General features: G+C 38.6%; 1 protein-coding gene and 1 long non-coding RNA gene across 2 annotated transcripts in view; one reads left to right on the top strand and one right to left on the bottom strand.

Annotated features, from left to right (window-relative positions):
• Positions 1 to 426: 426 nt before the first annotated feature.
• On the top strand, positions 427 to 17,702 carry LOC135767505 (uncharacterized). The gene is made up of 4 exons (XR_010542046.2): positions 427 to 658; positions 10,243 to 10,369; positions 17,336 to 17,489; positions 17,573 to 17,702. It is a non-coding gene; the product is annotated as an uncharacterized lncRNA (long non-coding RNA).
• Positions 6,581 to 26,579, bottom strand: part of scn12aa (sodium channel, voltage gated, type XII, alpha a) — a 48,761-nt gene continuing 28,762 nt past the window's right edge. The window contains exons 15-27 of the mRNA XM_073815012.1: positions 25,969 to 26,142; positions 24,912 to 25,268; positions 21,081 to 21,491; positions 17,571 to 17,688; positions 17,333 to 17,487; positions 16,852 to 17,025; positions 16,644 to 16,766; positions 16,278 to 16,550; positions 12,955 to 13,008; positions 10,217 to 10,358; positions 10,031 to 10,131; positions 9,618 to 9,888; positions 6,581 to 8,923 (exon numbers count right to left, since the gene is read on the bottom strand). Of these exons, the coding sequence (XP_073671113.1) occupies positions 7,686 to 8,923; positions 9,618 to 9,888; positions 10,031 to 10,131; positions 10,217 to 10,358; positions 12,955 to 13,008; positions 16,278 to 16,550; positions 16,644 to 16,766; positions 16,852 to 17,025; positions 17,333 to 17,487; positions 17,571 to 17,688; positions 21,081 to 21,491; positions 24,912 to 25,268; positions 25,969 to 26,142 (3,591 nt within the window). The 3' untranslated portion in view covers positions 6,581 to 7,685. The remainder of the gene's footprint in view (positions 8,924 to 9,617; positions 9,889 to 10,030; positions 10,132 to 10,216; positions 10,359 to 12,954; positions 13,009 to 16,277; positions 16,551 to 16,643; positions 16,767 to 16,851; positions 17,026 to 17,332; positions 17,488 to 17,570; positions 17,689 to 21,080; positions 21,492 to 24,911; positions 25,269 to 25,968; positions 26,143 to 26,579) is intronic.

Genomic DNA, 26,579 nt, shown 5'->3' with positions numbered 1-26,579 from the left:
AGTCAAATGTCTGATAAGCTGTCATGTTGTCGAGTATTAATGCCCAGTGTTTGTTGACCCATCTTTCCTTTTGTTGTTCTTCAATTTAGATAAATGTACTTTAATGGAAAAGAAAATACAATAAAATACAATAAAAATATGGTTATGCTAGTTTTCTAGTAGGTGTCTGTTAGCTTTGAATAGCTTTGCCAGGTTCCATATGTATGATGTACCACTAAATATAATAACTTTGCTTGGTCATAATACAATATTTGTCCACCATGCAGTCAGCCCTAACACCCTAGTTTACACTTTAAATAGGAAATATGTCGGAATGAAAACTGTGGGTTAGAGTGTCTTCATACATGCATGTTTTCATAGTTATCTGAATTATGCAAATCATTTCTATTTAAATTAATTTTTGTTTTTGTTTGAAAGATTTAAAGGTGCAGTGTGGAACTTTAAGCAGCATCTAGTGGTGAGACTATGAATTGCAACCAATGGCTTAATCCACCGCTCATCGCTCCTTTTCGACAAACATGTCATCATCTGAGACAACGTAGAGACAAAACACGCTCTGTATAGCATTTTGTCCATTTGGGGGTACTGTACAAACATGACGCCGACTTCCATGTAAGGGGACCCAAGGTGTATGTAGATAAAAACGACTCATTCTAAGGTAATAAAAACAATACAGTACAATACAATATTCATTTTGTAAGGTCTTTATACACAACTGATAATATAGTTATGAATAATATATTGTATTTTTGTCAAGAGATCCTTCTAAAAGTCCCACATTGCAGCTTTAATATCGTTCTGTTTCCTAGCCTATGCAATATGTTTATGCATTTATGTTACATTGTATCCAAAGTTGACTCCCAGTGCATTACAAGATGTACATTTTATCAGTATGTTTGTTCCCTGGGGCTTAAACCTATGACCGTTTGCATTAATAACACAATGTTACCAACTAAGCTTCAGAAACAAAATGCTTTTTTGTTAGATTTGCTATTGTGACAATGGTGGGGTTTCTATCCAAACATGAAGCGAATCTTTTCAAAATTCAAAGAAAAACAAACAAATGTCTATAAGGTGCGTTTCCAGTAAGTTGTTTCAGCGAATGACTGTTTTATTGGTTACCTATTAACTGTCACGGATTTGCCAGGTCCTTCCACATACACTCCTCATCAACACCGATCACAATCACCTGAATACTAATCAGCTGCACCTGTCACCTCTCATCAAGCCTTCCCTTTATATACCACTCACAATCACACAGTCATCGTCCGGTCTCGTCACAAGTACTACTGTTCATGTGATTACCAGACTTACTAATTTCTGTGTCTTTCCAGAACTTCTCATCATCACCATCACCATCATCATCATCATCGTCGTGTGGATTACTTCTTCCCCAGTGTGTCTGTGTGTCTGTTATTACCTTCTGAGGATCAACATCATCCATTTCAACTTTGCATGTTCCATACATCATTCAATAAACTCTGTTATATTTTATATCTCTGCCTCCGTAGTCTTCTGTCAGTGACAGAAGACCGGACCATACAAAACTAACACCATGTCTCAACAGGACGCTTTCCAGAGCCTTGTGGACACCATACGCAACGAATTGCGACAGACACACCAGACCACTGCTACTCCTCAGGCTACCGTTAACACAGTTCCCATGGCCCATCCAAATCCATATTCTGGTGAAGTGAGTGAGTGCAAAGGATTTATTTTGCAATGTGAGCTTATCTTTGAGATGCAACCTAACTGTTTTCCCACAGACAGCAGTAAGATCGCTTTCATCATGTCTCTACTTACCGGAAAAGCGTTGCATTGGGCAGTCTCCATCAGAGAGCAAAACGGATCCGTTCTCCAATCCTACCGAGCCTTTAGTGCACATTTTCGGGAAGTTTTCGGATTTCCAGTAGGTGACAATTCCATCTGTGATGAACTGTATAATATGAAACAAGGTAATGAATCGGCAGCAGAGTTTTCTTTGCGTTTTCGCACACTAGCGGCTGCTAGTGGTTGGGATGAACGAGCACTCATCACTACCTATCGTAATGGTTTAAAAGCCAATCTTCGACTACAGTTAGCCACTTTTGATGACAACATTGGGCTCGAAAGTTTCATTCAAAGAGCAATCCGAACTGAAAACCGCATGCTGGCATGTAATCCCTCTCAATTTGCACTCTACCGCTCACCAGAACCGTCCCCTCCAGGACCAGAACCTATGCAGTTGGATTCCACTCATATCCCACTGTCAGAGAGACAACGGCGTATCAAAGAAGGTTTGTGCTTATACTGTGCCAGTAAAGGACATCTCATCTCCGAATGTCCCATCCGTCCACCAAGAGCACATTTACACTCCTCTTACTACACAAGTGAAACTGTCCTACCGTAATGTCTCTATTATAGTATCTGCACTCCTTGATTCAGGGTCGGCCGGGAACTTCATCTCTTCTCAGTTATGCAGACAGTACCACATCAAGAAAGAATCCATCGAGCAAAAATTAAAGGTACAGTCAATCACCGGAAAACCTCTTAACCGCTCTGATATCCGTCAACGATCTGGGGAAATCACTCTGACAGTGGGAATCTTACATCAGGAGAGAATTAAATTTCTGGTCCTGGAGAATTCCACCGCGGATGTGATTCTTGGAAGACCATGGTTGATGGAACACCATCCGGAGCTCTCTTGGGACACAGGAGAAATTAAACGTTGGAGTGATCATTGCTTTCCAAGATGTTTTCCAAACCTTCCAAAACCTCCTCATCATCGTGAAAAACTTCAGGTATGCAGCACATCCATTGAAAGCCCTAACAAGAATGTTTCGGTATCTATTCCTCCAGAGTACAAAGAATTTGAGGATGTCTTTTGTCCCAAGAGAGCTTCTAAATTACCACCTCACCGGCCATGGGACTGTGCGATTGACCTCCTCCCGGGTGAACCAGTACCTAAAGGTAAAATTTATTCATTATCCATACCTGAACAAGAAGCCATGGAAAAATACATCGCGGAGGCGTTAGAACAAGGGTACATACAACCGTCTAACTCCCCTGCTGCTTCTCCCTTTTTCTTCGTAACCAAGAAGGACGGCGGTCTCCGACCCTGTATTGATTACCGTGGTCTTAATAACATCACTCGGAAGTTTCGCTACCCTCTTCCTCTTGTTCCTACTGCATTAGAACAGCTCCGTGTGGCAACCATCTTCACCAAACTCGATCTCAGAAGTGCATATAATCTGGTCAGAATTCGAGCTGGTGATGAATGGAAGACCGCTTTTGTGACCCCTACTGGTCACTGGGAATATTTAGTGATGCCATATGGTCTAGTAAACGCTCCTTCCGTATTCCAAGACTTCATGCATACAATTTTCAGAGATCTTCTTCATCGGTTTGTGATTGTCTATATTGATGACATTCTGATTTATTCCAGTGATCCCAAGATTCATGTACAACATGTCAAGGGGGTACTACAAAGACTTCGCCAACACTCACTCTTCGTCAAAGCGGAGAAATGTGAATTCCATCAGTCACAGATACAATTCCTGGGATATGATGTCTCATCTAACGGAGTGAGTATGGACGACGGAAAGGTAGCAGCAATCAAAACATGGCCCCAACCCAAGACGGTAAAGGAATTACAAAGATTTCTAGGCTTTGCAAACTTTTACCGTCGATTCATTAAAAACTTCAGCCAAATTGTTACTCCCTTGACATCTGCTTTAAAAGGTAAACCCAAAGTTTTGCCTTGGAATGATGATACTGCCAAAGCCTTCCAACTGCTGAAGAAAACCTTTTGTGAAGCACCCATTCTTGTTCATCCAAACCCTAATAAACCTTTCATTGTAGAAGTGGATGCATCATCAACAGGGGTCGGAGCCGTTTTATCTCAGCAGCAGGGGAAGACATCTGACGTTCGTCCTTGTGCGTACTACTCTCACAAGTTCAGCCCGGCGGAGAAGAATTACGACATCGGAGATCGGGAATTGTTGGCCATCAAGCTGGCTCTTGAAGAGTGGCGCCACTGGCTAGAAGGTGCGCGTCATCCTTTCACCGTGTTAACAGACCACAAGAATCTTCAGTATCTACGTGAGGCAAAAAGATTGAATCCAAGACAAGCAAGGTGGGCTCTTTTCTTCACTCGTTTCCATTTTGTCATCTCCTATCGTCCAGGTACTAAGAATTGTAAAGCAGATGCATTGTCAAGGATGTTCGTTGCAGATGAAGATCTCTCACCTCCAGAGACTATTCTCCCTGAGAAAATCTTCGTGTGTCCAATTGACTGGAGTCAGGAAGACGAGATCCCCGAAACCACAAATGTTCCGCCGGGCTGTCCCCCAGGAATGAAGTATGTACCCTTGCAACATCGAACACCTATCATCACAAAAGCTCATACCTCCGCTGGTACTGGTCATCCGGGTGCTCAACAAACCCTCTCGCTGCTTAAACATCGCTTCTGGTGGTCTAATATGGCAGAAGATATCAGAAGGTTCGTGAGAGGATGTAAGGAGTGCGCCATGGCTAAGACCCCCAGGCATTTACCCCATGGTAAATTACGTCCTCTTCCTGTCCCTCATCGTCCATGGTCACATCTAGGAGTGGATTTCGCCACCAATCTTCCTCCATCCAAAGGTAACACCTGTATCTTTGTTGTGGTAGATCACTTTTCAAAGATGCTGCGATTAATCCCTCTAAAAGGTCTACCTACAGCGATGGAGTCTGCAGAAATCCTTTTCCAGCACGTCTTCAGATATTTCGGCCTCCCAGAAGACATCGTCTCGGACAGAGGTCCCCAGTTTATATCTAGAGTCTGGAAAGAATTCTTTAAACTATTAGATGTGACTGTAAGTCTCTCTTCAGGGTATCACCCTCAAACAAATGGTCAAACGGAACGCAAGATCCAGGAAGTTAGCCGTTTCCTCCGAACCTTCTGCCATAACCACCAGAACTCTTGGAGCCAGTTTCTACCCTGGGCCGAGTACGCACAGAATTCTCTACATCAGCAGGCTACAGGTCTCACGCCTTTCCAGTGCGTACTCGGTTACCAGCCACCCATGTTTCCTTGGACTGAAGAACCCTGCGACGTACCATCAGTGCAGCACTGGTTCCAAGAGAGCGAGAGGGTCTGGGACTCAGCTCACCATCACCTTCAATCCGCTATCCGTCGTCATCAGCAGCAGGCAGATACCAGAAGGGCTCCAACTCCGAACTTTCAAGTTGGAGATAAGGTTTGGTTGTCTACTCAAAATATCCGTCTCAAACTACCCTGCAAAAAGCTGAGTCCCAGGTACATTGGTCCATTTACCATCATCAAGGAGGTCAATCCGGTAGCCTTTCAACTCCGTCTCCCTGCACACTACCGGATTCACCCTGTTTTCCATGTTTCTCAATTGAAACCATTTCACTCACCTGTCACTTCTGTTCCTCCCACAGGACCTGGTGAAGAAGCCCCCCCTCTTGATGAAGATGAAACCATCTACACCGTCAGGCAGCTCCTGGACTCCAGACGGCGAGGTGGGCGGCTTGAATACCTGGTGGACTGGGAGGGATATGGACCAGAAGAGAGATCCTGGGTTCCTCGTGATGACATTCTGGACCCAGAACTCCTCAGTGATTACCATCAAGCTCATCCAGACAAACCAGCTCCCAGACCCAGAGGCCGTCCTCCTCGGCGTCCTAGAGCTCAAGGGTCCTCAGGAGCGGACCCTCAGGGGGGGGGTACTGTCACGGATTTGCCAGGTCCTTCCACATACACTCCTCATCAACACCGATCACAATCACCTGAATACTAATCAGCTGCACCTGTCACCTCTCATCAAGCCTTCCCTTTATATACCACTCACAATCACACAGTCATCGTCCGGTCTCGTCACAAGTACTACTGTTCATGTGATTACCAGACTTACTAATTTCTGTGTCTTTTCAGAACTTCTCATCATCACCATCATCATCATCATCGTCGTGTGGATTACTTCTTCCCCAGTGTGTCTGTTATTACCTTCTGAGGATCAACATCATCCATTTCAACTTTGCATGTTCCATACATCATTCAATAAACTCTGTTATATTTTATATCTCTGCCTCCGTAGTCTTCTGTCAGTGACATTAACCAACAGTAATTTAAACAAGGCATGCTTAGAAAATGTAGACAGGACTGCATTTAGTTACGATTGGGCAAGTTATAAATTTACTAGCAGTGCAGCTTTTTATTGCCAAACTGAAGAAGAAATGCAGGGTTTTTGATGCAGGCACTAGCAGCAAGGGAATTGCGACGACGTCGAGACCCATATATTGGAAAGACAACGACAGCGGAAACAGCTAGACGATCAGTCCTGTGGGTTTAATGTTCGCTTCGTCAGAATTTATTTGGCAAATACGTTTCCATTTCCTATTATTTGTATTTACTCTTTTTCGCAGTCACAAAACCCCCAAAAAATTCAAAACCCACCTCAAGTGAGTGTAAACATTTTTTTTGTGAATTAAGGGTTATTTATTCGAAATTTGGCATTTCCATCACTCTTTTTTTTTGCGATACATCAAATGTGCATAAAATTGGGGTGATTAAAACCCAGCTAATGACAGTGAAAATGATCGCATTTTATGTGCTTCATAAAGTGCAAATGGTAGCTTTGTTTCCTACAGTATAAAAAGCAGGAGAATATCTGAACACAGAAATTGATAAATGTTCTTCACTTTTCTTCTGATGTGTTTTTATTGGTAATGCAAATGTATTTTATTCACATCATAAAATTATTATTCCTGATAAAAAACAGATTATTGATAAGTGTTGGTAATAAAATAAGCATCCCTTCTTCTTGCTTCTTATAGCTTCTCTATTCTATGAATTATATAGTGCATACTCACTTCTGGTCATTTTAAAGGGGACATTTCACAATTTTTTTTAAAGATGTAAAATAAATCTTTGGTGTCTCCAGAATACATATGTGAAGTTTTAGCTCAAAATACCATATAGATAATTTATTATAACATGTTAAAATTGCCACTTTGTAGGTGTGAGCAAAAATGTGCAGTTTTTGGGTGTGTCCTTTAAAATGCAAATGAGCTGATCTTCTGACATCACAAGGGGAGCCAAATTTCAAGTACTTATTTTTTTTCACATGCTTGCAAAGAATGGTTCACCAAAACTAAGTTACTGGCTTGATCTTTTCACATTTTCTAGGTTGATAGAAGCACTGGTGACCCAATTATAGCACTTAAACATGGAAAAAGGCAGATTTTCATGATTTGTCCCCTTTAATTTACAGATGCCATTTTCTAAAACAAGCACATTCACCTTTGTCAAGTCTAAAAACACATTCTGCACATAATCCTGAGAAATACTGCAGATGTTTACAGCAAAACTAGATTTTGTATTCCTGGTTTAAATATACGAGGTCTGTTAAGCTTTAGGAAACAATAAGAGCTTTTATTACGCTGATATGTGCGACACATCTAAAGCCATTGCCAAGCTATAGTAAATATATTACCTGAAATTGTTTTTGTACATCCTTACTTTGATATATTCATCTATTCTCATTTGTTTGTCTAGGTTATTAATGTTGCATATTGCTCACATAGCAGACAAAAGTGAAATTGTGTTTGCATTGCTATAGAATTTTTCCTGATTGTTTCTTTGCACAAAACCAAAAATAACAATGTGTACTAAAAAAGACAAAAGTTATACAAAAGAGGTCCTAAAGAAAGGTCTCCTCGTAAGTCTCTCCAGAGGTATGAGGCTCACAGGGTGCAGAATCATTTGAGGCAGCTATGAACACCTGAAACTGGTCACAAGGAGCCCTTGTAACAGTTTCATAGGATGGTGGAGAAGAGGCCAAGAACAAAGAGCCTAATGGTTTATCATTCTTTCGATCATAATGTTTCTTTATTATAGAGGCTACGAGCCTGTCCCGGTCTAGAACCCTCTGCTTATGTACAAGTGTGTCCTCATTCATTTGCCTGAAAGGGAAAGAAGCCCGTTTCATCTGACTTCTAACCAGATGTCCCCTGTAGGCCCGCTGGATCAAAACTGCTGATATTTCCTCCTGTTTGCGTCGCAGTGTGGTGGTGATGGGCTCGTAGGATATCTTGGATGGGTTGGCCATCATGAACTTTTCCTCCATCTGCTGTTTCAGAGCGTCCATTTCCCCGGTCTCCCCAAGAACGCGCTTTGTGAAGGCGAACAAGATGTCCAGGCAGTGGATCCTATCCCCGCTCACCATGGGTAAGTCCATGTGGATGAGCTTGACTTTGTTGGGTTTGGCGATCCGCAGAGGTTCTGAAAGACTGTCGGCAAAACAGGAAAGTTTGGAGTACTCGATAAAGTGTGACGCCTCGACGTCGAACTTTTCCCAAACCTCGTAAAACATCTCGAAATCATCTTCACTTAGAGGTTCTGTACTCTCCTCGGTGGCCACGCTGAAGTTTTCTAAAATAATGGCGATGTACATGTTGACGACAATCAAAAACGAGATGATGATGTAGCTGACGAAGAAAGCGATCCCTACGGATGGATTGCCACAGTTGCCCTTAGTATGGGTTCCAGTGTTGACGTATTGCGGATTGCATTCTTCTGGTGAATTGTTCAGAATAGGATCCAGCAGATTATCCCAACCCGCCGACGTGGTGATCTGGAATAGACAGATCATGCTGTTCCCGAAGGTTTCAAAGTTGAACATGTCGTCAATCCCGCCTTGCTTTTTCACGTAGGCAAAATTTGCCATGCCAAAAATGGCGTAGATGAACATGACCAGGAAGAGAAGGAGGCCGATGTTGAACAGTGCCGGAAGTGACATCATTAAGGCAAAAAGTAACGTCCTTATTCCTTTGGCTGCTCTTATTAGTCTAAGAACTCGTCCTATTCTCGCCAGTCTGATCACTCGAAACAGAGTTGGAGATACAAAGTATTTCTCTATTATGTCAGCCAGGACAATTCCTGTAAGGACAAAGCAGAGATCAGATATTAAAAGAATAGTTCATCCCAGAATGAAAATTAGCCCATATTAAACAAGCCATGTAAAGAACAGGATTGGAATTATCTGGGGACTTCGTATGATTTAGAAATTACCCCTTACATCTGAATTTCATTTGGTGCATGGGATACACAAATTTACTCACTTATCTCCTGGATATGATATCAAAAACATTTGAATTTCGCCAATAAAAAGTGCTTTTAAACCACAACTTCTCGTCTTGCACTAGCCATGGGATGCACCAGCACGACCTTACGTATTGTCGAAACCTTATGACCTGTTGTATGTGGAATGATACTAATTAAAGTCTTTGTGTCAGTTTATTGTTTAAAATGATCGCAAGTGTGCATTTCATGATTGTGTAATGTGTAAGGTCGCGCTGGTGCATCACACGGCTAATGTAAGACGAGAAGTTGTGTTTAAGAGTACTTTTTTTTCCGAAAATGACAATTGTTTTGGATAGATAAGACTCATGCTGTAAACTGAAACTGTAAACTGTTGAGGTCCACTAAAGTCAACTACATGGAGAAAAATCCTGGAATGTTTTCCTTAAAAACCGTAATTACTTCGCGACTGAACAAAGAAAGACATACAGTAAAGATCTTGGATGACAAAAAATTTTTTTTAAGAAAGTGGACTTTGTCACACAGCTCTTACCAACAATAGAAAGAATGACGACTACAAAGTCAAATATGTTCCAGCTGACAGTGAAGAAGTAGCAGCGAAGGGCGAAGAGCTTGATGAGGCATTCGGTGGTGAAGATGACGATGAAGGCCAGGTTGATGTTGTTGAGGATGGACTCCATGCGGGCCGACTGCTCATCTGTCTCCACCATCATGGTTATCATGTTTAGTATGATGAGCATCATGATGGTGATGTCAAAGGCTTGCTTGGACACCAAGTCAAAGAAGAAGCCTTGCAGAATGTTCTAGACAAAAAAATTAATAATTATAATAATCATTTAAAATAACCAGATAATCAGGACTTCTTATGAAGTGTGCTTTTATTTGGAAAAGAAAATGTATTTTAATATTTATTATTATTATTATTATAAATATCTTTTATTTTACCACTGGTCTTGGAATTGGTTTCTGCGGCTTTTTCGACCCGAGTTTCTTCATGGCGTTGTAATACTTCTTCTGCTCTTCTGTCATGAATATATCCTGACCACCTTGACACAGAGAACAAGCCGCTGCTGTTATTGTTATGAACCCATTGAATGTAGACAATAATGAGATGTGTTTATAAATCAACACCTATCATCCTTTTCTGTTGATTGAAGTTGTCGATGATGACGCCGATGAATAAGTTCAGGGTAAAGAAGGACCCGAAAATGATGAAGATGACAAAGTAGAGGTACATGTAGAGGTTTATCTCCTTGACGGGCTGCTCTTCGACCTGACACACAGGTAACAACAATGACAAGACACACAAAACTTACTGCTTATACTTTAAGACTCTTTTAAATTAAAGTTTCTCGATGTTTGTCTGCAGTTATTAGGTTCAATGAAGCACCTGCTTCTAATCAAGATCTAATTTTCATTGTATATGGCTAGATGCATTTCGATTGTATTGGTTTTTGAGTTGATCAAAGAATTAGCATATGGTTTCCTGAAGAACAAAAACATTTTCTTAAAAAACTTAAAATGTTGTCCCATGGCATCAGTCCACCTGTAGCTCATAATTTTATCGATTAAAACTCATCTTTGAGCATCAAAATCACATATAAAGTTTGTTATGCTTTAAAACAGCTTGATTGTAACTCTACACCCTTGCCTTGTTTAATATACATGGCTCTATCAATATCCAAATTAATCCCCGCCTCTATTTAGTATACGAAACATAGATATATATACGTACACAGATGCTACACTCAAGAGTTTCAGACACATAACCAGTGTTGGGAAAGTTACTCAAAAAAGTAATTATTTACTAGTTACTAGTTACATCTTCAATCATGTAATTAGATTATTGTACAAATTATTCTCCGAAAACTATTTCATTACTAATTACTTTCTAAATCCTATAAAGTAAATGATACAAAGCTTGAAACAGCTTAAATCATATAAAAGTACATAAATTATTCTGGTCACACTTTTTAAGGTCCAGCTCTCACTATTAACTACTTTTGCCTCTATATACTCATAATTACTGCTGCTTATTAATACTTAGTAAAGTAGTTTTTAAGTTTCAATATTGGTAGTAATTGGTTAAGATTAAGAATCTGGCATTAATATGTGATTTTTAAGTACTAATAAACAGCCAATATCTGTTTCATGCTAATAATCAACCAGTTTACAATTCTCACTATTAACTGTTGATAATTAGCATGAAACAGATATGTGCTGTATTGAATTGGAGTGTTACCATTATTCTTATTCAAAGGTGTAAAGTACTTGAGTAAATGTACTTCGTTACTGTACTTAAGTATTTTTTTGGGCTACTTTGTACTTGTACTGAGTATCAAAAATATAAGCAACTTTTACTCTCTACTCAATTACATTTTTGATTGGGTATTTATACCCTTTTCTCCACTACATTTGAAATGACACTTAACGTTACTCGCTACATTGTTTATTCGTCAAATAAAAACGAAACGAAAGTGTTTGTCAGCATGGCACATTCAAGTACACAATGACACTAGACTAAAATTAAATGGGTTTAAATTAAATTTAATGTAGATTTCTAGACTAAAATCTCATGGCATTTAGTTGAATACAATTAGACTAAAACTAAATCAATTCAGAGTACAAAAATATATGACTAAAACTAAATTAAATTGTAGTTTTTTTAGGTTTTTTTTTTAAAAAGACTATAACAATGTTTAATCTGTGTTTGTTCTGCCAGGTCAAAGTTTTGAGGTGTTTGATATCTTTTCTATATTAGGAAGTAAAACCTCATAAATAAACTTTCTTGGTTTTCACTGACCTACAATGTCTCTTTGTATTAAGCACTAGTGCATCTTTGAGCCAACATTCAGTACGAGTAAAAATACTTAAGTACTTTTTAATTGGGTTACTTTAAGACTTTTACTCAAGTCGTATTTAAATTGGTGACTTGTAACTTGTAGTGGAGTAATTTTAACAGTAAGGTATCTCTACTTTTACTCAAGTATGGCTTTCAGCTACTCTTTACACCTCTGTTCTTATTAACTTACCAAAGTATTTAAAGTGAGAAGGATACATGAAAAACATGCATTTTAACCTTAGACTTTAAATTGTAAGGTTAAATCCACTATTGTATCATATATAATTGTTCTACAGACCATGCACAGTATTTTGTTCAATTTCATTAGAAGTAACTGTAATTAATGTATTAGGGAAAAAGAGTAATCCCTTACTTTACTTTTCAGGGAAAAAGTAATTAAATTACAGTAACTAATTACTAGTAACTAGTTACACCCAACACTGCACATAACATAAATGCATGAACTGCACACTTGTAGCACTAATCTTTAAGCGCTGATGTTAACAGGTTGCAGCACTCGTCCAGCATAAGTGAGCAGCACAGAAGCAGAGCTGAAGCAGCAGTGCTGCGATCGTTTTAGTGCCGAGTCTATGCAGTAAAATATCTATGGCTCGAACTACTGATCCACGCGTTCAACTATGATGATGTGATTGGTTACATGTTTGTGACGTATGAAACCGAAGTGACTCTAATTTTATAGAGAAAATACTCATAAATTGTTTTGAATAATGAATTTGCACATTTTGTTTGTTTTAAAGCATATTAAAACACCACATAGACATATAAACAACAATAAAAACTAGATTTTCACCACAGGGGGACTTTAAAACATTTTGTAACTTTTCCTAATTGAAACCTTGCACATGTTTAGTTGCAAGGTTGTAAAAATTAGGTAATAGATAAATACTTTGATATTTTGCGGACAGAATAGTTTGCTGACAGAATAGCCCATCTAAATAAAGGCTCCAGGGTGTTGTGTTTAGAAATCTGCATGTCATTCGTTAATTTTGGTTCTTGAATAGCTTACCCCGCGTGAGTCTACGGCTGCATACATGATTTCCATCCAGCCTTTGAAAGTTGCCTGAAAAACAGAACATTTGGTACATAATCATAAAAGATTTTAATAGTGTTATTACTACTAATTAATTTGCTCTACTAAACTTGGTTTTGCAAATCAATTCAACCTACTATTTTAAGTTTATACCTGTGATAAGTTGACATAACTTATTAAAACAAGTTGAAATTGTTTAACTTAAAGGGATAGTTCAAACAAAAATGAAAATTCTGACGTCATTTTCTCATCTTCATGTTGTTATAAACCTATACGCATTTCTTTATTTCTGATGAACACAAAAGAAGATATTTTGATAAATGATGGTAAAGTTGACTGTACCCATTGAATTCCATCATATTTGTTTTTCCTACTATGGAAGTTAAAGGAATAGTCTACCCTTTTGCCATATTAAACTATGTTATTACCTCAACCTAGACGAATTAATACATACCTATCTTTTTTCAATGCGTGCACTGTACAGCGCGTTGTGAATGTGTTAGCACAGTGGTCTCAAACTCCCGGCCCGCGGGCCATTTGCGGCCCGCCCTTCCCCTCTGTGCGGCCCGCGTCACTTTTCAAAAATATAACATATTCTGGCCCGCATAAAGATTTTTATTAACTTTGTTTTATATTCGTTTGATTTTTTATTTAAACGTTCAAGTGTTCGTTCACATGTCGCGTCTAACAATGCGTTAAAACGAGTCAAAGCATTACTTTCCCAAGTGCTCGGAAGCGGAAGTTGCGCTCCGTGGCGTGGGTCACGTCACCCGTTGCTAGGCAGCCATGAACCGCGCGCTCAGTGATGTCGAGGATAACGGAATGCATGATCGGATTTTAATTCCTCATCTGAACCTCGCGTCAATCATATAATTGTCACCATGCGATCAGTTAAACTGATCGGGACTTTGTAGTGTTTGTCCAAAGAAGATTTGTTACTTCCGGGTGGATATCAGCTGTTACTCAGGGAAGATCGAGCTGCGGTGGGGTTCACATCAACAAGTTACAGCTTCTAATGGAGACACCGCATAGGGAGGGAGGCAGAGCGGTAGATGTAATGCAACACATTTTAAACTACAGATAAGAAAAGAGCCATCAAAGTGCTCAGGTTAAGAAAAGAGAAAAGATTAGGAGAAATGTACAGAAGATAAAAGTATGTATACTGATATATATGAAGTATAATATATTATTAGCTTACTATTCAATAACACATAGAGCAGTATTATTTTTTTCTGTCCAACTAGCTTATATAACATGGACTACACATTCAAAAGTTATGGGATCACTTTCACTTATTAATATTTTCCCACATATAATAGAAAATCCATTAAAACTGAAATAATAAAGAACATAATGAAGTCAATACTATATGACTGAAAACAATCCAAAATAAATCAAAACAGCAACACTTACTGGTGGTAATTTTTTGTAATAGTTTATAAATGTATACAGGAATTAAATTTGTTAGTTTAGTGCAAGGTTAAAATAAGGTTATTTAAGATAAGGTTAAGGTTAAGAAAAGATTTACTTAGGCTACTTTTATAAAATAGTGTATATTAAAAAGATAAAACCACTGCTTATATGTTTTCAAGTATTATCATACATTAAATAATAATAGAAATTAAAAATGACATTTACAGAAATTTCTACTTTTTTAAATGTTAAAATAGCTCTGCGGCCCCCCAATGAAATGTCTGTCTTAGAAATGGCCCCAAGCCAGTTTGAGTTTGAGACCCCTGTGTTAGCATTTAGCCTAGCCCCATTCATTCTTATGGTACCAAAAAAAAGTTTTATTTTGTGGCACCATACTAACTGGTATAACTCCTCATGTAACAGTCTTTAAATAGGGAAAACACGGAAGTGTTTGGTGGCTTCCCTGTTTGGTACCATAGAAATGAATGGGTCTAGGCTAAATGCTAACACATTCACGACATGCTGTACAGTGCACACATTGAAAAAAGATAGGTATTTATTAATTTGTTGAGTTAATAACATAGTTTAATATGGCAAAAGGGTAGACTATTCCTTTAATGGTTACAATTAGCTGTGTGCTTACCATCATTTATCAAAATATCTGCTGTGTTCATAAAAAAAAGAAATTCATACAGGTTTATAACAACGAAGATGAGAAAATTATGACAGAATTTTCATTTTTGGTGAACTATCCCTTTAACATACAAACATGTTAATATTACAAAATTATGATTTTTTTTACAGTGTAGGTGTTTTCATCTAAAAGTGAGTTTTGTCTGAGTATGTTTTGCTTCTAGGAAAGCTTTCTTTCTACATGCTATATCTGGCCACATATGTAGCGAATACTTTTAGTCTGGTGTAATTATTCTTTTACCTCACAAATGTTATTCTTTCTGTAATGACAAAGTGCTGTGACTCACCAACCGTCGGCATCAATTCTGTTAAACCAGGCCTTTTTCAGATGATGTTACCATGGTTACGCAAAAAATATTATCTTACCTCTCTTTCTTACTTTAATTCACTGCAAGGAAAAACTGGGCTTGAAAAGTCGTTTTTTTGTGATTTACTGTTTTTTACATAAACTCATCCTACATAATGTAAACAACATTCTGTTAAACTATAACCTTGATATATTCAAAACTGACTGAGTAAGGTCATGTCAAAGATCTAGATCAAACTTTGATGCTCGTAATCTCATGGATTTGGATTTCACAGACAGGGTAAAAAAAATGTGCTAGCTTAATAATAAAATAATAATAATAATATGTTACATTTATATAGTGCTTTTCTGCAAACCTCAAAGTGCTTTACATATGAAAGGGGGAATCTTCTCAACCACCACCAATGTGCAGCATTCACCTGGATGATGCGACGGCAGCCATATTGCACCAGAACGCTCACCACACACCAGCTTATTAGTGGCAAGGAGACAGAGACTGATATAGCCAATTTGTATATATGGGGATGATTAGTAGGCCAATGGGCAAGTTTGGCCCCACTCGTTTTCGAATGACATCCTGGGATTTTTAACGACCACAGAGAATCGGGACCTCCGTTTAACGTCTCATCTGAAAGACGGTGCTTTTTGACAGTATAGTGTCCCCGTCACTATACTGGGGTGTTAGGACCCACACAGACCACAGGGTGAGCACCCCCTGCTGGTCTTACTAACACTTCTACCAGCAGCAACCTGGTTTTCCCAGGAGGTCTCCCATCCAAGTACTGACCAGGCTCAACCCTACTTAGCTTCAGTGGGCAAGCTATCTTGGGCTACAGGCTACAAATGGTAGGCTATTTAAATGTTAAAAGTCCATAAAGTGACTCACCACTTGCAAAAGTGAGAGGTAACCAAGACCCACATTGTCAAAGTTAACTTTCACTTTGGTCCAATAGAACTGGGTGTCATTCATGGCTTGGCATTCAGACTTGTTGTTGACCAGAGTCACGCTGTGGATGTAACCCGTCCTGTTGACGCATTTCCCAAATTTACCAGCGAAAAGGTTAACGCCCATAATGCTAAATATGAGCCAGAAGATCAGACACACCAGCAGAACGTTCATGATGGATGGGATGGCTCCAATCAGCGCATTTACCACAACCTAGACAAGAGGAATGATAAAAGTTATATACCATACAAGCCACTAGGAATTGGCATGGAAAATATGACAACTGAACTGAGAAAAAAATCTAACCCGCATTCCTTCAAATCTAGATAGGGCCCTCAAGGGCCTCAGAGCTCTGAGAGTCCTCAGAGATTTAATGGCGACAAAGTCCGAGTAGCCCAATGAGTTAGCCACCAGGCTTATCAAAGACACCTGCAACAGGTAAAAGTGAATGTTTAAAGTTGGTCTTGTTGGGTTACAGAAAATAATCAGCACGAAAGAAGATTCCTGTACTTACATCTACGATCAGGAAGTCCAGCCAGCACCAGTAGTTGGTGAAATATTTTTTAAAGCCGTAAGCGATCCACTTCAGAAACATCTCCAGCACAAAGACATAGCTGAAGACCTTGTCAGCGTATTCCAACACCACTTTCACAATCTTACGCTGCTCTATGTAAATGTCTTCAAATGCCTGACGGAGACGGAACAAGAACCAGACCAGAAAACAGGCCAGCTTTGAATTTAATCCATAGAAGAACTGATTTAATCCCTAAACATTTTTTCCAGACTTCTTAAATCAAGCAATTTAGCATTTATCAAGCATTTCTGTTTTCTTTAATACTCCTTGTTAAGCCAATTTAATGCTTTATTGAAGATTTTGCACTTGAATTCCCTATGCAGTGTAAAAAATGGAACAAACGTTGCTGAACTTTATGACCAGCTTTGATTTGAGGAGTAAATGAATGGATTTATTAAACAGATTCAATCTGGTTCCTCACCAGAGCTCCACTGCTGAGGAGGATCATGAAGATGATGAAGGTCTCAAACCAGCTGTGCTCCACAATCTGATAGCAGGTCTTCCTTAACCTCCACCACATCTGTCCCAGACCTTGTGTTGTGTTAATATTACAACACTCACACCGTCGCAGGCAAACTGTAAGTGTACGGTAATCATTTAGCACCATGGTGTGCCGTCATATCCCATGCGCATACATTTAATCATCTGTATTTGCTTACAGTCAGGGAAACACTCCTCTGGGTCCATGGCATCATCTGCTATTTCCGAATCTTCTTCCTCATCCTCCCCTGGCTTCCTTAGGTCCACCGTACTTCCCTCTGACAGACTTATCACTTCCTGGTAAACCAAACAGCAAAGCTTACACTGAGGAGTTGATAGTCAGATAAATAGTGGTACCCATAGACTCTATAGTAGGGGTGCGCGGGGAAAAAACTAACGCAGGGTTAAGACCGTTTACATTGTTGCAAAGGGTTGGGCGATTTGTTTTTTCCGGTATTTTTTCACGCCAAAAGATGATCTCCTGCAAATTTATGGAAACATATAAGGTTTTTCCTGAAAGTTATTGACGAAAGAGTGTTTTGGTGGCATGTAAGTAAATTTTTCATCATATGTTTTTTTTTTCGGTTTCTAAGTTGGGTGTGCAAGATACCAAACCAATGCTATGCCATATTAATCAGTGTCTTGTTGACTAAAACATAGCATCATTTTGAAATATGTCTGCAGCTCTTATTTTTAAAATATTTTTTACCCAGCGGGGTTAAATGCAATGCTTAATTGTATTTCTTCAATATTTTTTGAATATCCCAATAGTTAAATTCTGTACTCTAAAAATATTCTGCATGTTCGTTTGTTATCCACATAAGAAAGGCATCAAGCGACATGAATGTGAGTCATTTATTGTATGATGTGTTTTGGTCATTGCATCACAAGTGGACAAGAGATGTGTTTTAATCTTTCGACCACTTCTGTTCTGATTTTCTGATGGAGAGATCTGTGGGCGAGTCCCTCTGTTTTTTGTTTAAACATGAGTGGGAGAATAAAATAAAATAAAATAAAATTATGCAAACTACTATTATGTCAGAGTCCACTGCCTGTTTTTAGTAAACATGCTGAAAAGAATTTGTACATAATATCTTTCTCTGATATTTCAGAGCAATTGATGGAATAAGCTACGCGCAACTTTCACACACTTGCAAAATGAAACGAATAAAAGAGGCAGAGAGCAGCCCCTTCAAATTTACATTATCAATGAAAGCCTAAAGATCGCGCTGATTAATGTTGGTTTGCACACATTAGATCAATAGGTGGAGAGTGGGCGGTCTTTTGTGGCTGCTCAAGCACATTCAACCACATGCGCGTCTACACCACAAAAGCTATCCGTTCGAATGCATTTTTAACTACTAGTGGTGGGCCGTCAGGACCAGCAGGGCCTTCTCTGCTGGCCCTATAAAAAATAAAAAATATATTTTTTTTAAAGTGTTGAATGTTTTTCTTTAGTATGCTATTTATTTTTTTTCATTGGTGTAATGTGCGCAAAATTCGTTAGTTTTGTTAAGGTTGAACCGGAGTACCCTCAAAAATTCACATAAAAAGCAGCTTATTCAGCTGGGGCCAGCTCTACAGATACTGCTAGGCTTGTGTTGAAGGACAACACATCTGATTTGTTACAATCATTAGTGACACAAACATCAACCAATCAAATTTTGACGTTTATTGACAGCACGTCCTCTGGGTCTAGCGACGTGCCCAGCGCTAACCCTAACGTCTGTCGTCAATTTCCAACGAATTCAGTTATTATTAAAGAAAATGACATCCGCTGTTGCAGATACACGCGATCTTGTTGCCCCAGCACAAGAAGTTATTTTGTTGCCCGTGTTTACTTTTTAATACGAGTAAAGGGACATGGAATGATTCTGGCTTTGACAGTCTGAACAGCTTCACGAAGGCAGCTCTTAAACACCAAGGCTCCGAGCGCCATAATAATGTCAGTCATGCATTTAAAAACTTTTGGTGAAAGTCTTGTGGATTTGGAACTTAACGAGTAGAGAAAACGGGAGATCAGCGTCCACAATGAGAGGGTCAGAAAGAACCGGGACATTCTGAAGCGTCTTAGTGAGTGACTGTGTTCTCTTTTTGGGACACGATGAAGATTCGCTGAACAGGGGTAATTACTTGGAATTGTTAACGCTATTAGCGGAGCATGATGCTGACTTGCGACATCATCTTGCCACGGCCACAGTTTTTACAGGACCGTCAGGAAAAAATCAAAACGATATAATAAATGCAGTGTCAGAAGTGTTAAATGATCACATCAAAGAAGAAATAAAAAAAATGTGTGGCAGTTATGGTGGATGAGACGACTGACTTAAGTAACACAGCGCAGCTCTCATGTCCTCGGGTATGTGACTGAAAAGTGACAGGTGAGTGTTTTACTACTTGTCGAGTATTGTATCATGCAGATTGTGGTTTGTATCTGATAATAAGCATTATTAAGGGCTTATGCACATTGTTATTGAGTGGTTCGTGTTGCACTGATAGTAGCCTGTAGCATGTGGATGTGACACTATGCACACAGTGTGCAGGGGATTACATGATACATGCAGTGAAATGTAGTCTGAATTCAACCCACCCTTACCTAGCATACTGTTTTAGGCTTATTGTTGATCAGCTGTCATGTTGCTGAGTGCCTGTATGTGCGGCCGAATATGCGCATTATTTGCATATGGGTGCGTTAGCTGTAACAGATGAGTATATATGTGGTTTACATGCTTACTGAAGGCCCTGACTGAAACCCCACGGCACGCCACTGAGAGTTTGGTCGAAAGTGCACAAGCTCAAAACATTTTACACCTCGTTTGAGCGACGTCCACTTGTGATCCGATAAACCAAAAGGCATCTCTTAACTCTTTCCCTGCCAATGACGAGTTTTTCCGGCAATCCTTATTTCTGTTATTATCCACATAGTGGCGCTCTTACCAAACATATAAAACCCAGAAGTATTCCCTTAGGGCAAACAGTAAAAACACCCATATTTGAGAGGGGATAAAAAACATATGAAGGTTGAACGAAATGTTTTGTTTTTTTAAAGCAGAGGGTCTGTTCTTTCATTTAATATATTGTATGTTTATATATTTAAACAAGAACATTCTCTGGAAGGCATTCAACTTTTGTGAAAATCATAAAAAATGCTGGCGCTGACTGGAAATTTTTTTTAAATGCTGATGGTGAAAGAGTTAATACCAGGTGTAAACAGCCTTTAAAGGAGTGAGTGTACTGAGGACTTGGTAGCATATCTCCTTTGCCGTGTTCTCTTATAAAACCAATATGCTATGCCCAGTGGGTTCACCTTGTCTTCTATGCAGATTATCAGATTATAAATCCCCTCCAACATCCACATCATCTGAGATCCATGCCCTATATGCCATGCATGCTGCCTCATGCATGGCATATCGAATCATCTCGCCACCTTTTGACCTCATTTGAGGCCTCAGGCAAATTAAACCTTTATGTGCAGTATAGCTACAAATGCATGGAGACCTCCGGAAATCTAAATAACAGTACACAAGTAAACAAAAGGTACAGAAGCTGTTGCCTGGGCAGTACCCTTCCATATATCTGTACCTTAATGGTACGTGTAAGGACCGTAGTAACAGCTGTGAGACAAGCATGTTAAAGTCAACGAGTGCATTTTTTAAGTAATAGTAGCATTCAATCTTATGAGTTCTTACCGGTTTCTGTTCTTCATCATCTGATGTTTCAGATTCTTCATCTTCTTCAGGAAATTCCACATCGGACTCTCCAGGTGCGATGGGCACGCAGATGGTGAGGTTGGGATTGGTCATGTAGCTGTTTTCTTCTGGTATGATGTACTTCTCTCCATACAGCTCAAACTTACCCACAGTGCCGTTGCATTCCACATGGTTGACTTTCAGCGGCGCTTGTTCGTCCGTGGCTTTCCGTCTGAGTCCAGTTAGTTTTCCGTTTACGAGGTCTTTGATGGCATTGAGAAGCCAAGTTACACCAGAGTGGATTCGAGCAATGGCAATCTGGAGATTGTTCATTTCTCCATCTTCATCGGGTGCTGACAGGTTGTCAGAGCTAAAGGAGCTCAGTAACAGAGCTAGAAACAGATTCAGCACCTGAAGAGAAAGGAGGAAATACTTCAGTGAGTATGGATTTATACTTCATATCTAACACTATTAAAATAAAGGTGCTCAATAATGCTATAAAAGAACCATTTTGGGCTATATGGTTCCATAAAGAACCTAAGACTGAATGGTACTTTTTTGAGTACTCAAAATGGTTCTTCTATGGCACGCCGTGAAAAACTTTTAAGCACCTTAGGAAATATACTACAAGATGTACTGAATCTCTATTAAATATTTATATCTGACTAGGATGCTGTAATCTCATAACAAACAGTAGTTGATGTTACCCTTGTCATCAGTTACAGCAACAAATGTTGCCACTGCAGCGAGGATAATGAAACAACGCTCATTGTGAAGTAATCCCTTGTTCTCTCTGAGTTACAACCGGTTACAATGTTTCATTTCTCCTGGTAAAAGCCACTTTGTGGACAGTGTTTTTCATGGAATCCTCTGACATTTAATCACACTAAACCACAATGACAGTCAAAACTGAACTATGATGAGAGAAAGAAATGAATACCGAGATAATATTGGATTGTTCACTATGTGAGCTGTGTGTAAATTACAGAAGGGTTTGAGGAGTTATAAACCCCCAATATAATGATCAGTGATGGGCAGTAACGCGTTAGAAGTAATATATATATTTTATGTTTGTGTTTAGTAGAAAAAAGGAAGTCATTTTGGCAACTGGAATGGCACAAGGGTGAGTGAATTATAAGGAGAATTTGTTTTTGTTTTTTTTTGTTTTTTTACAAGAGAGCAAATTTTAGCATATATTATCTTACAAACAGTGGCGGCTCGTGACTCCTCATCTGAGGGGTGCTAATTCAAAAAAAGTGTTCGGAGTATCATGTGTGTGGTTCCCTTTTCCAAAATATGTATTCTGCGTGTGTCGAGGGATCCTGTGTGCATCACGTGTTTTGTCAAAATAAGTCCCTGCTGCACACACACAATAAACTTTGATTACGCATGCCATTATGCGGGTATCTGGCAAACGCGAGCGTCTCTTTTATCATAAACCCTTTAGACGCGTCTGCAGCAGGCACTTATTTTGGCATGACACGTGATCTCTCAATGCGCAGAACACATATTTTGAAAAAAATAACCACACACATGACGGGCTACATACATGTTGTTACGAACTTCGCATCGAGCGCCCTCAAAAAATAAGTCACCAGCTGCCACTGCTTACAAAGATACACTGTAAACCTGGACAAGTTGAATTTACTTACAAAATTGGAGGAATGTTGTTGCCCTTAAAAGTAATTCCAACTAAATTCCGCAAGTTCAGTAAACTTAATTTTAAAGGGGACAGAGAATGAAAAACCATTTTTACCTTGTCTTTGTTGAATAATGGTTGTCTACCCACATTCACAAACATACAAAAAGTGCTAAACATGCTAAACATCTCAGTCTCATAGAAATTCCTCTTTTAGAAATGTCAGCAAGAAAACAACCCAATCTGAAAAACTGATGCTTATGACATCACAGGCATCTAACTGCCCCTCCACTTTAAAATAATTGGCTACATTTTTTGAGTGGCAGCAAAGTCAGCCAATCAGTAATGAGATTGCAAGTTAAGCCAGTAGGGGGAGCCAAATAGGTGCAAAACCACTTGTTTAAAATCCCCCACCCTAATAGAGCTATCTGAGAGAGGTTTTTAGGAAGCTTCTAAGGCATTACAGACCCAAACAAAAATGTTTTTGTCTACATGTCACATCACAGAACAAGGATAAATACTCCGTTCAATCATTCTATGTCACCTTTAAGTTGATTTAACTTGCAATAATTTGTAGTATAAATTGCTCAGTCCAACATCTCCATTTAGTTAACCAAGTTACTTTTAGTGTTATAAATGGCATTATAACACAAAATTAATGACTGTCAGACATTGAATAAACTTGATTCTCAACATAAACATGCACGTTTTTTTACATGAAGTGTCAGTACTTTGGAGAAAACTACATTTTATTAACAAATATTAAAGTAGTTACAATTCTTTTCATTTTTTATTCTGTGATAAAAGCTTCAATAATCAAAATATTCAGGCACAAGGGATCATGGGTATTCCTAAACCTAATTTTAAGTTAATTTCACTTGAATGTTTTAGTTTAATGGATTTTATACACTTAAAAGTTAAATGATTTAAGATTTTTTTAAGCCAGTGATTCTCAAACTTTTTCCACGTGCGGCCCCCCTTGTGTATGGTGCATTACTTTGCGGCCCCCCCAAAGAAAATTTATGACAAAAAACTGTTCTAAAATCTAACATTTTAAAGGGGACAGAGAATGAAAAACAATTTTTACCTTGTCTTTGTTGAATAATGGTAGTCTACTCGCATTCACAAACATACAAAAAGTTGTAGACATGTAAACATTTCAGTCTCATAGAAATTCCTCTTTTAGAAATGTCAGCCAGAAAACGGCCCAATGTGAAAAACTGATGCTTATGACATCACAGGCATCTCACTGCCCCTCCACTTTAAAATAATTGGCTACATTTTTAGAGTGGCAGCAAAGTCAGCCCATCAGCAATGAGATTGCAAGTTAAGCCAGTAGGGGGAGCCAAATAGGTGCAAAACCACTTGTTTAAAATCCCCCACCCTAATAGAGCTATCTGAGAGAGGTTTTTAGGAAGCTTCTAAGCCATTACAGACCCAAACAAAAACATTTTTGTCTACATGTCACATCACAGAACAAGGATAAATACCCCGTTCAATCATTCTATGTCACCTTTAATTAAACAAAACATATTAAGTTATACAAAGTAGTGCTGTTGGTTATTCGCCTTTTTTTTAGGTTTAATTACACAGAATTTATGATAAATGAATGTATTTTATAAAATGTCATAAAACTGGGGCCCCCCTGGCACCATCTGTGAGAACCACTGTTTTAAGCATATGTGCAAAACACAAAATATTAAGTGATGTTTACTACATTGTTAAAGTAAAGACAATATCTAACAGTGAAAATTTAACGGTGAAGTTTGTCAAAATAATAAAGTTTAATTTTTAATTTTGTTTTTTAAAAATTACATTTTTAAGGACGTTTTAAGTGCAAGTTGCCAAACTATCTACCCCTGCTGTCACTGGGACAGTACCATTAGGTACAGTACAGCTATGTATACATTACCAATATGTACCTTTGAGGTTCCATATTAGTACTGTAATAATATGAACTTAACAGGTCCAGAACTTTCCTTTTTAATAGGGTACCACTCCAGTGACAGCTGAGCTGTGGTACACATTTTGACAATTTTTTTTGTTTTTATTGTGAATAGTTATTTTATATTATCTTTATAATCTTTTGTTAAAATATAATAACTTTCTCCAACTATAAAAAGACACTTCTTTGTGGCTGATGTTATTTTTAGTCAATTTGAAAAAAAAACCTAATAAACTTTCACACCTACCACCAGGTTTCCTATGACCATGACCAACATGAAGACCAGGATGCAAAGCGGCTGTCCGGCGACTTCCATGCAGTCCCACATTGTCTCGATCCACTCGCCACACAGGACCCGGAACACGATGAGGAAAGAATGGAAAAAGTCTTTCATGTGCCAGCGAGGTAGTGTACAGTCATAGCTGATCTTACAAACACAATCCTGATAGTTCTTCCCAAACAGCTGCATGCCCACCACAGCGAAGATGAAGACGATGATGGCCAGGACCAGAGTCAGGTTACCCAAAGCACCCACAGAGTTACCAATGATCTTTATCAGTGTGTTGAGGGTGGGCCATGACTTTGCTAATTTAAAAACTCTCAGCTGAAAACAGAGAACACACATCAAACATTCAGGCTGAACTGGGCACCAGTCATTGCATAGACCTTGTAAATATATACAGTACATTTGTAGAAAAATACAGTAGATCACACCATTGAATTTTGCTTGCAATGCAACTTATGTAAGGAAGTGTATCCCAGTTTCTGATGTCAATATAAAATATTTAATCCCACTAATGGATAAAGGATTACTTGCTGTGCCAAAATATGTATATGTGGGCTACCATAAAATAAAAAGGAATAACTTTTATTACATAAAACAATAAACTGCAGTGTTTCATGTAATAATGTAAAGGGACATTAAAAGATCTCCAAAGCTTTAATCTGATGATAAACAGACAACTGTGTTCAAAGCGGGCAGTAAAGTTCAGATCTATCAAAGCCAAAGAATGCAACATGATTAAAGTACATTATGAAATGTTAGTTATGTCTTAAAGGGCACTTATTGTGCTAAATTCACTTTTACAAGATGTTTGGACATAAATGTGTGTTGGTAGTGTGTAAACACAACAAACCTAAAAAGAAAAAAAAACTTTTAAACCAATGTGGTCTCATTAGACATGCTTTTTTGATTCTCTTGTTAATGTGATGTCACACTGATAAAGCCCCGTCCACAGCTACAGTCCTGCATTACCATAGCTTAGTCATACTCAATGAAGTATAAAGTCGCTTGTTAAACTCACCAGTCTGAACGAGCGGAGGACGGATAAACCTTCCACATTGGAAAGGCCCAATTCCATCAGACTCAAACAAACAATGATCCCATCAAAGATGTTCCAACCTCGCTGGAAATAATAGTATGGATCCAGAGCCAAGATCTTCAGCAACATCTCAGCTGTGAAGATTCCTGTGAACACCTGGTAAGCATGGACAAAACATTACATTCAAATCAATTGGGTTAAAAGTAAGGAATCACTGTAGCATTGTGGTAAACATTGTTAGTAAAAACATGGTAAACACTGTCAATTACTTTTGTTATCAAGTACTGTAGCAAACCAGTGTAGCTGAAAGGCCAAAAGTGATGTCCTACACCTCTAAATAAACAAAGCACTTAACTTTAAGGTATTTATGGATCAAAAAAATTAAGTAAAAATGGTATCACGGTGCATCTGGGAATTTGAGTTTTATTTGAATATACAAAACAAATGCATTGAAAACACAAAGCTCACAGGACATACATTGACTACAGTTTTATTCGGTTTTAATATTTTTTTAATGTTTACACTGTTTTGTGGTAATATTTGTAGTCATTGTCCTGGGATATGTCTTTATAAACGTTGGACATGTTTTGTGT

Source organism: Paramisgurnus dabryanus, chromosome 6 (genome assembly GCF_030506205.2).
Source record: "Paramisgurnus dabryanus chromosome 6, PD_genome_1.1, whole genome shotgun sequence".
NCBI classification, from domain to species: domain Eukaryota; kingdom Metazoa; phylum Chordata; class Actinopteri; order Cypriniformes; family Cobitidae; genus Paramisgurnus; species Paramisgurnus dabryanus.
This window is presented reverse-complemented; position numbering and strand designations above follow the sequence as displayed.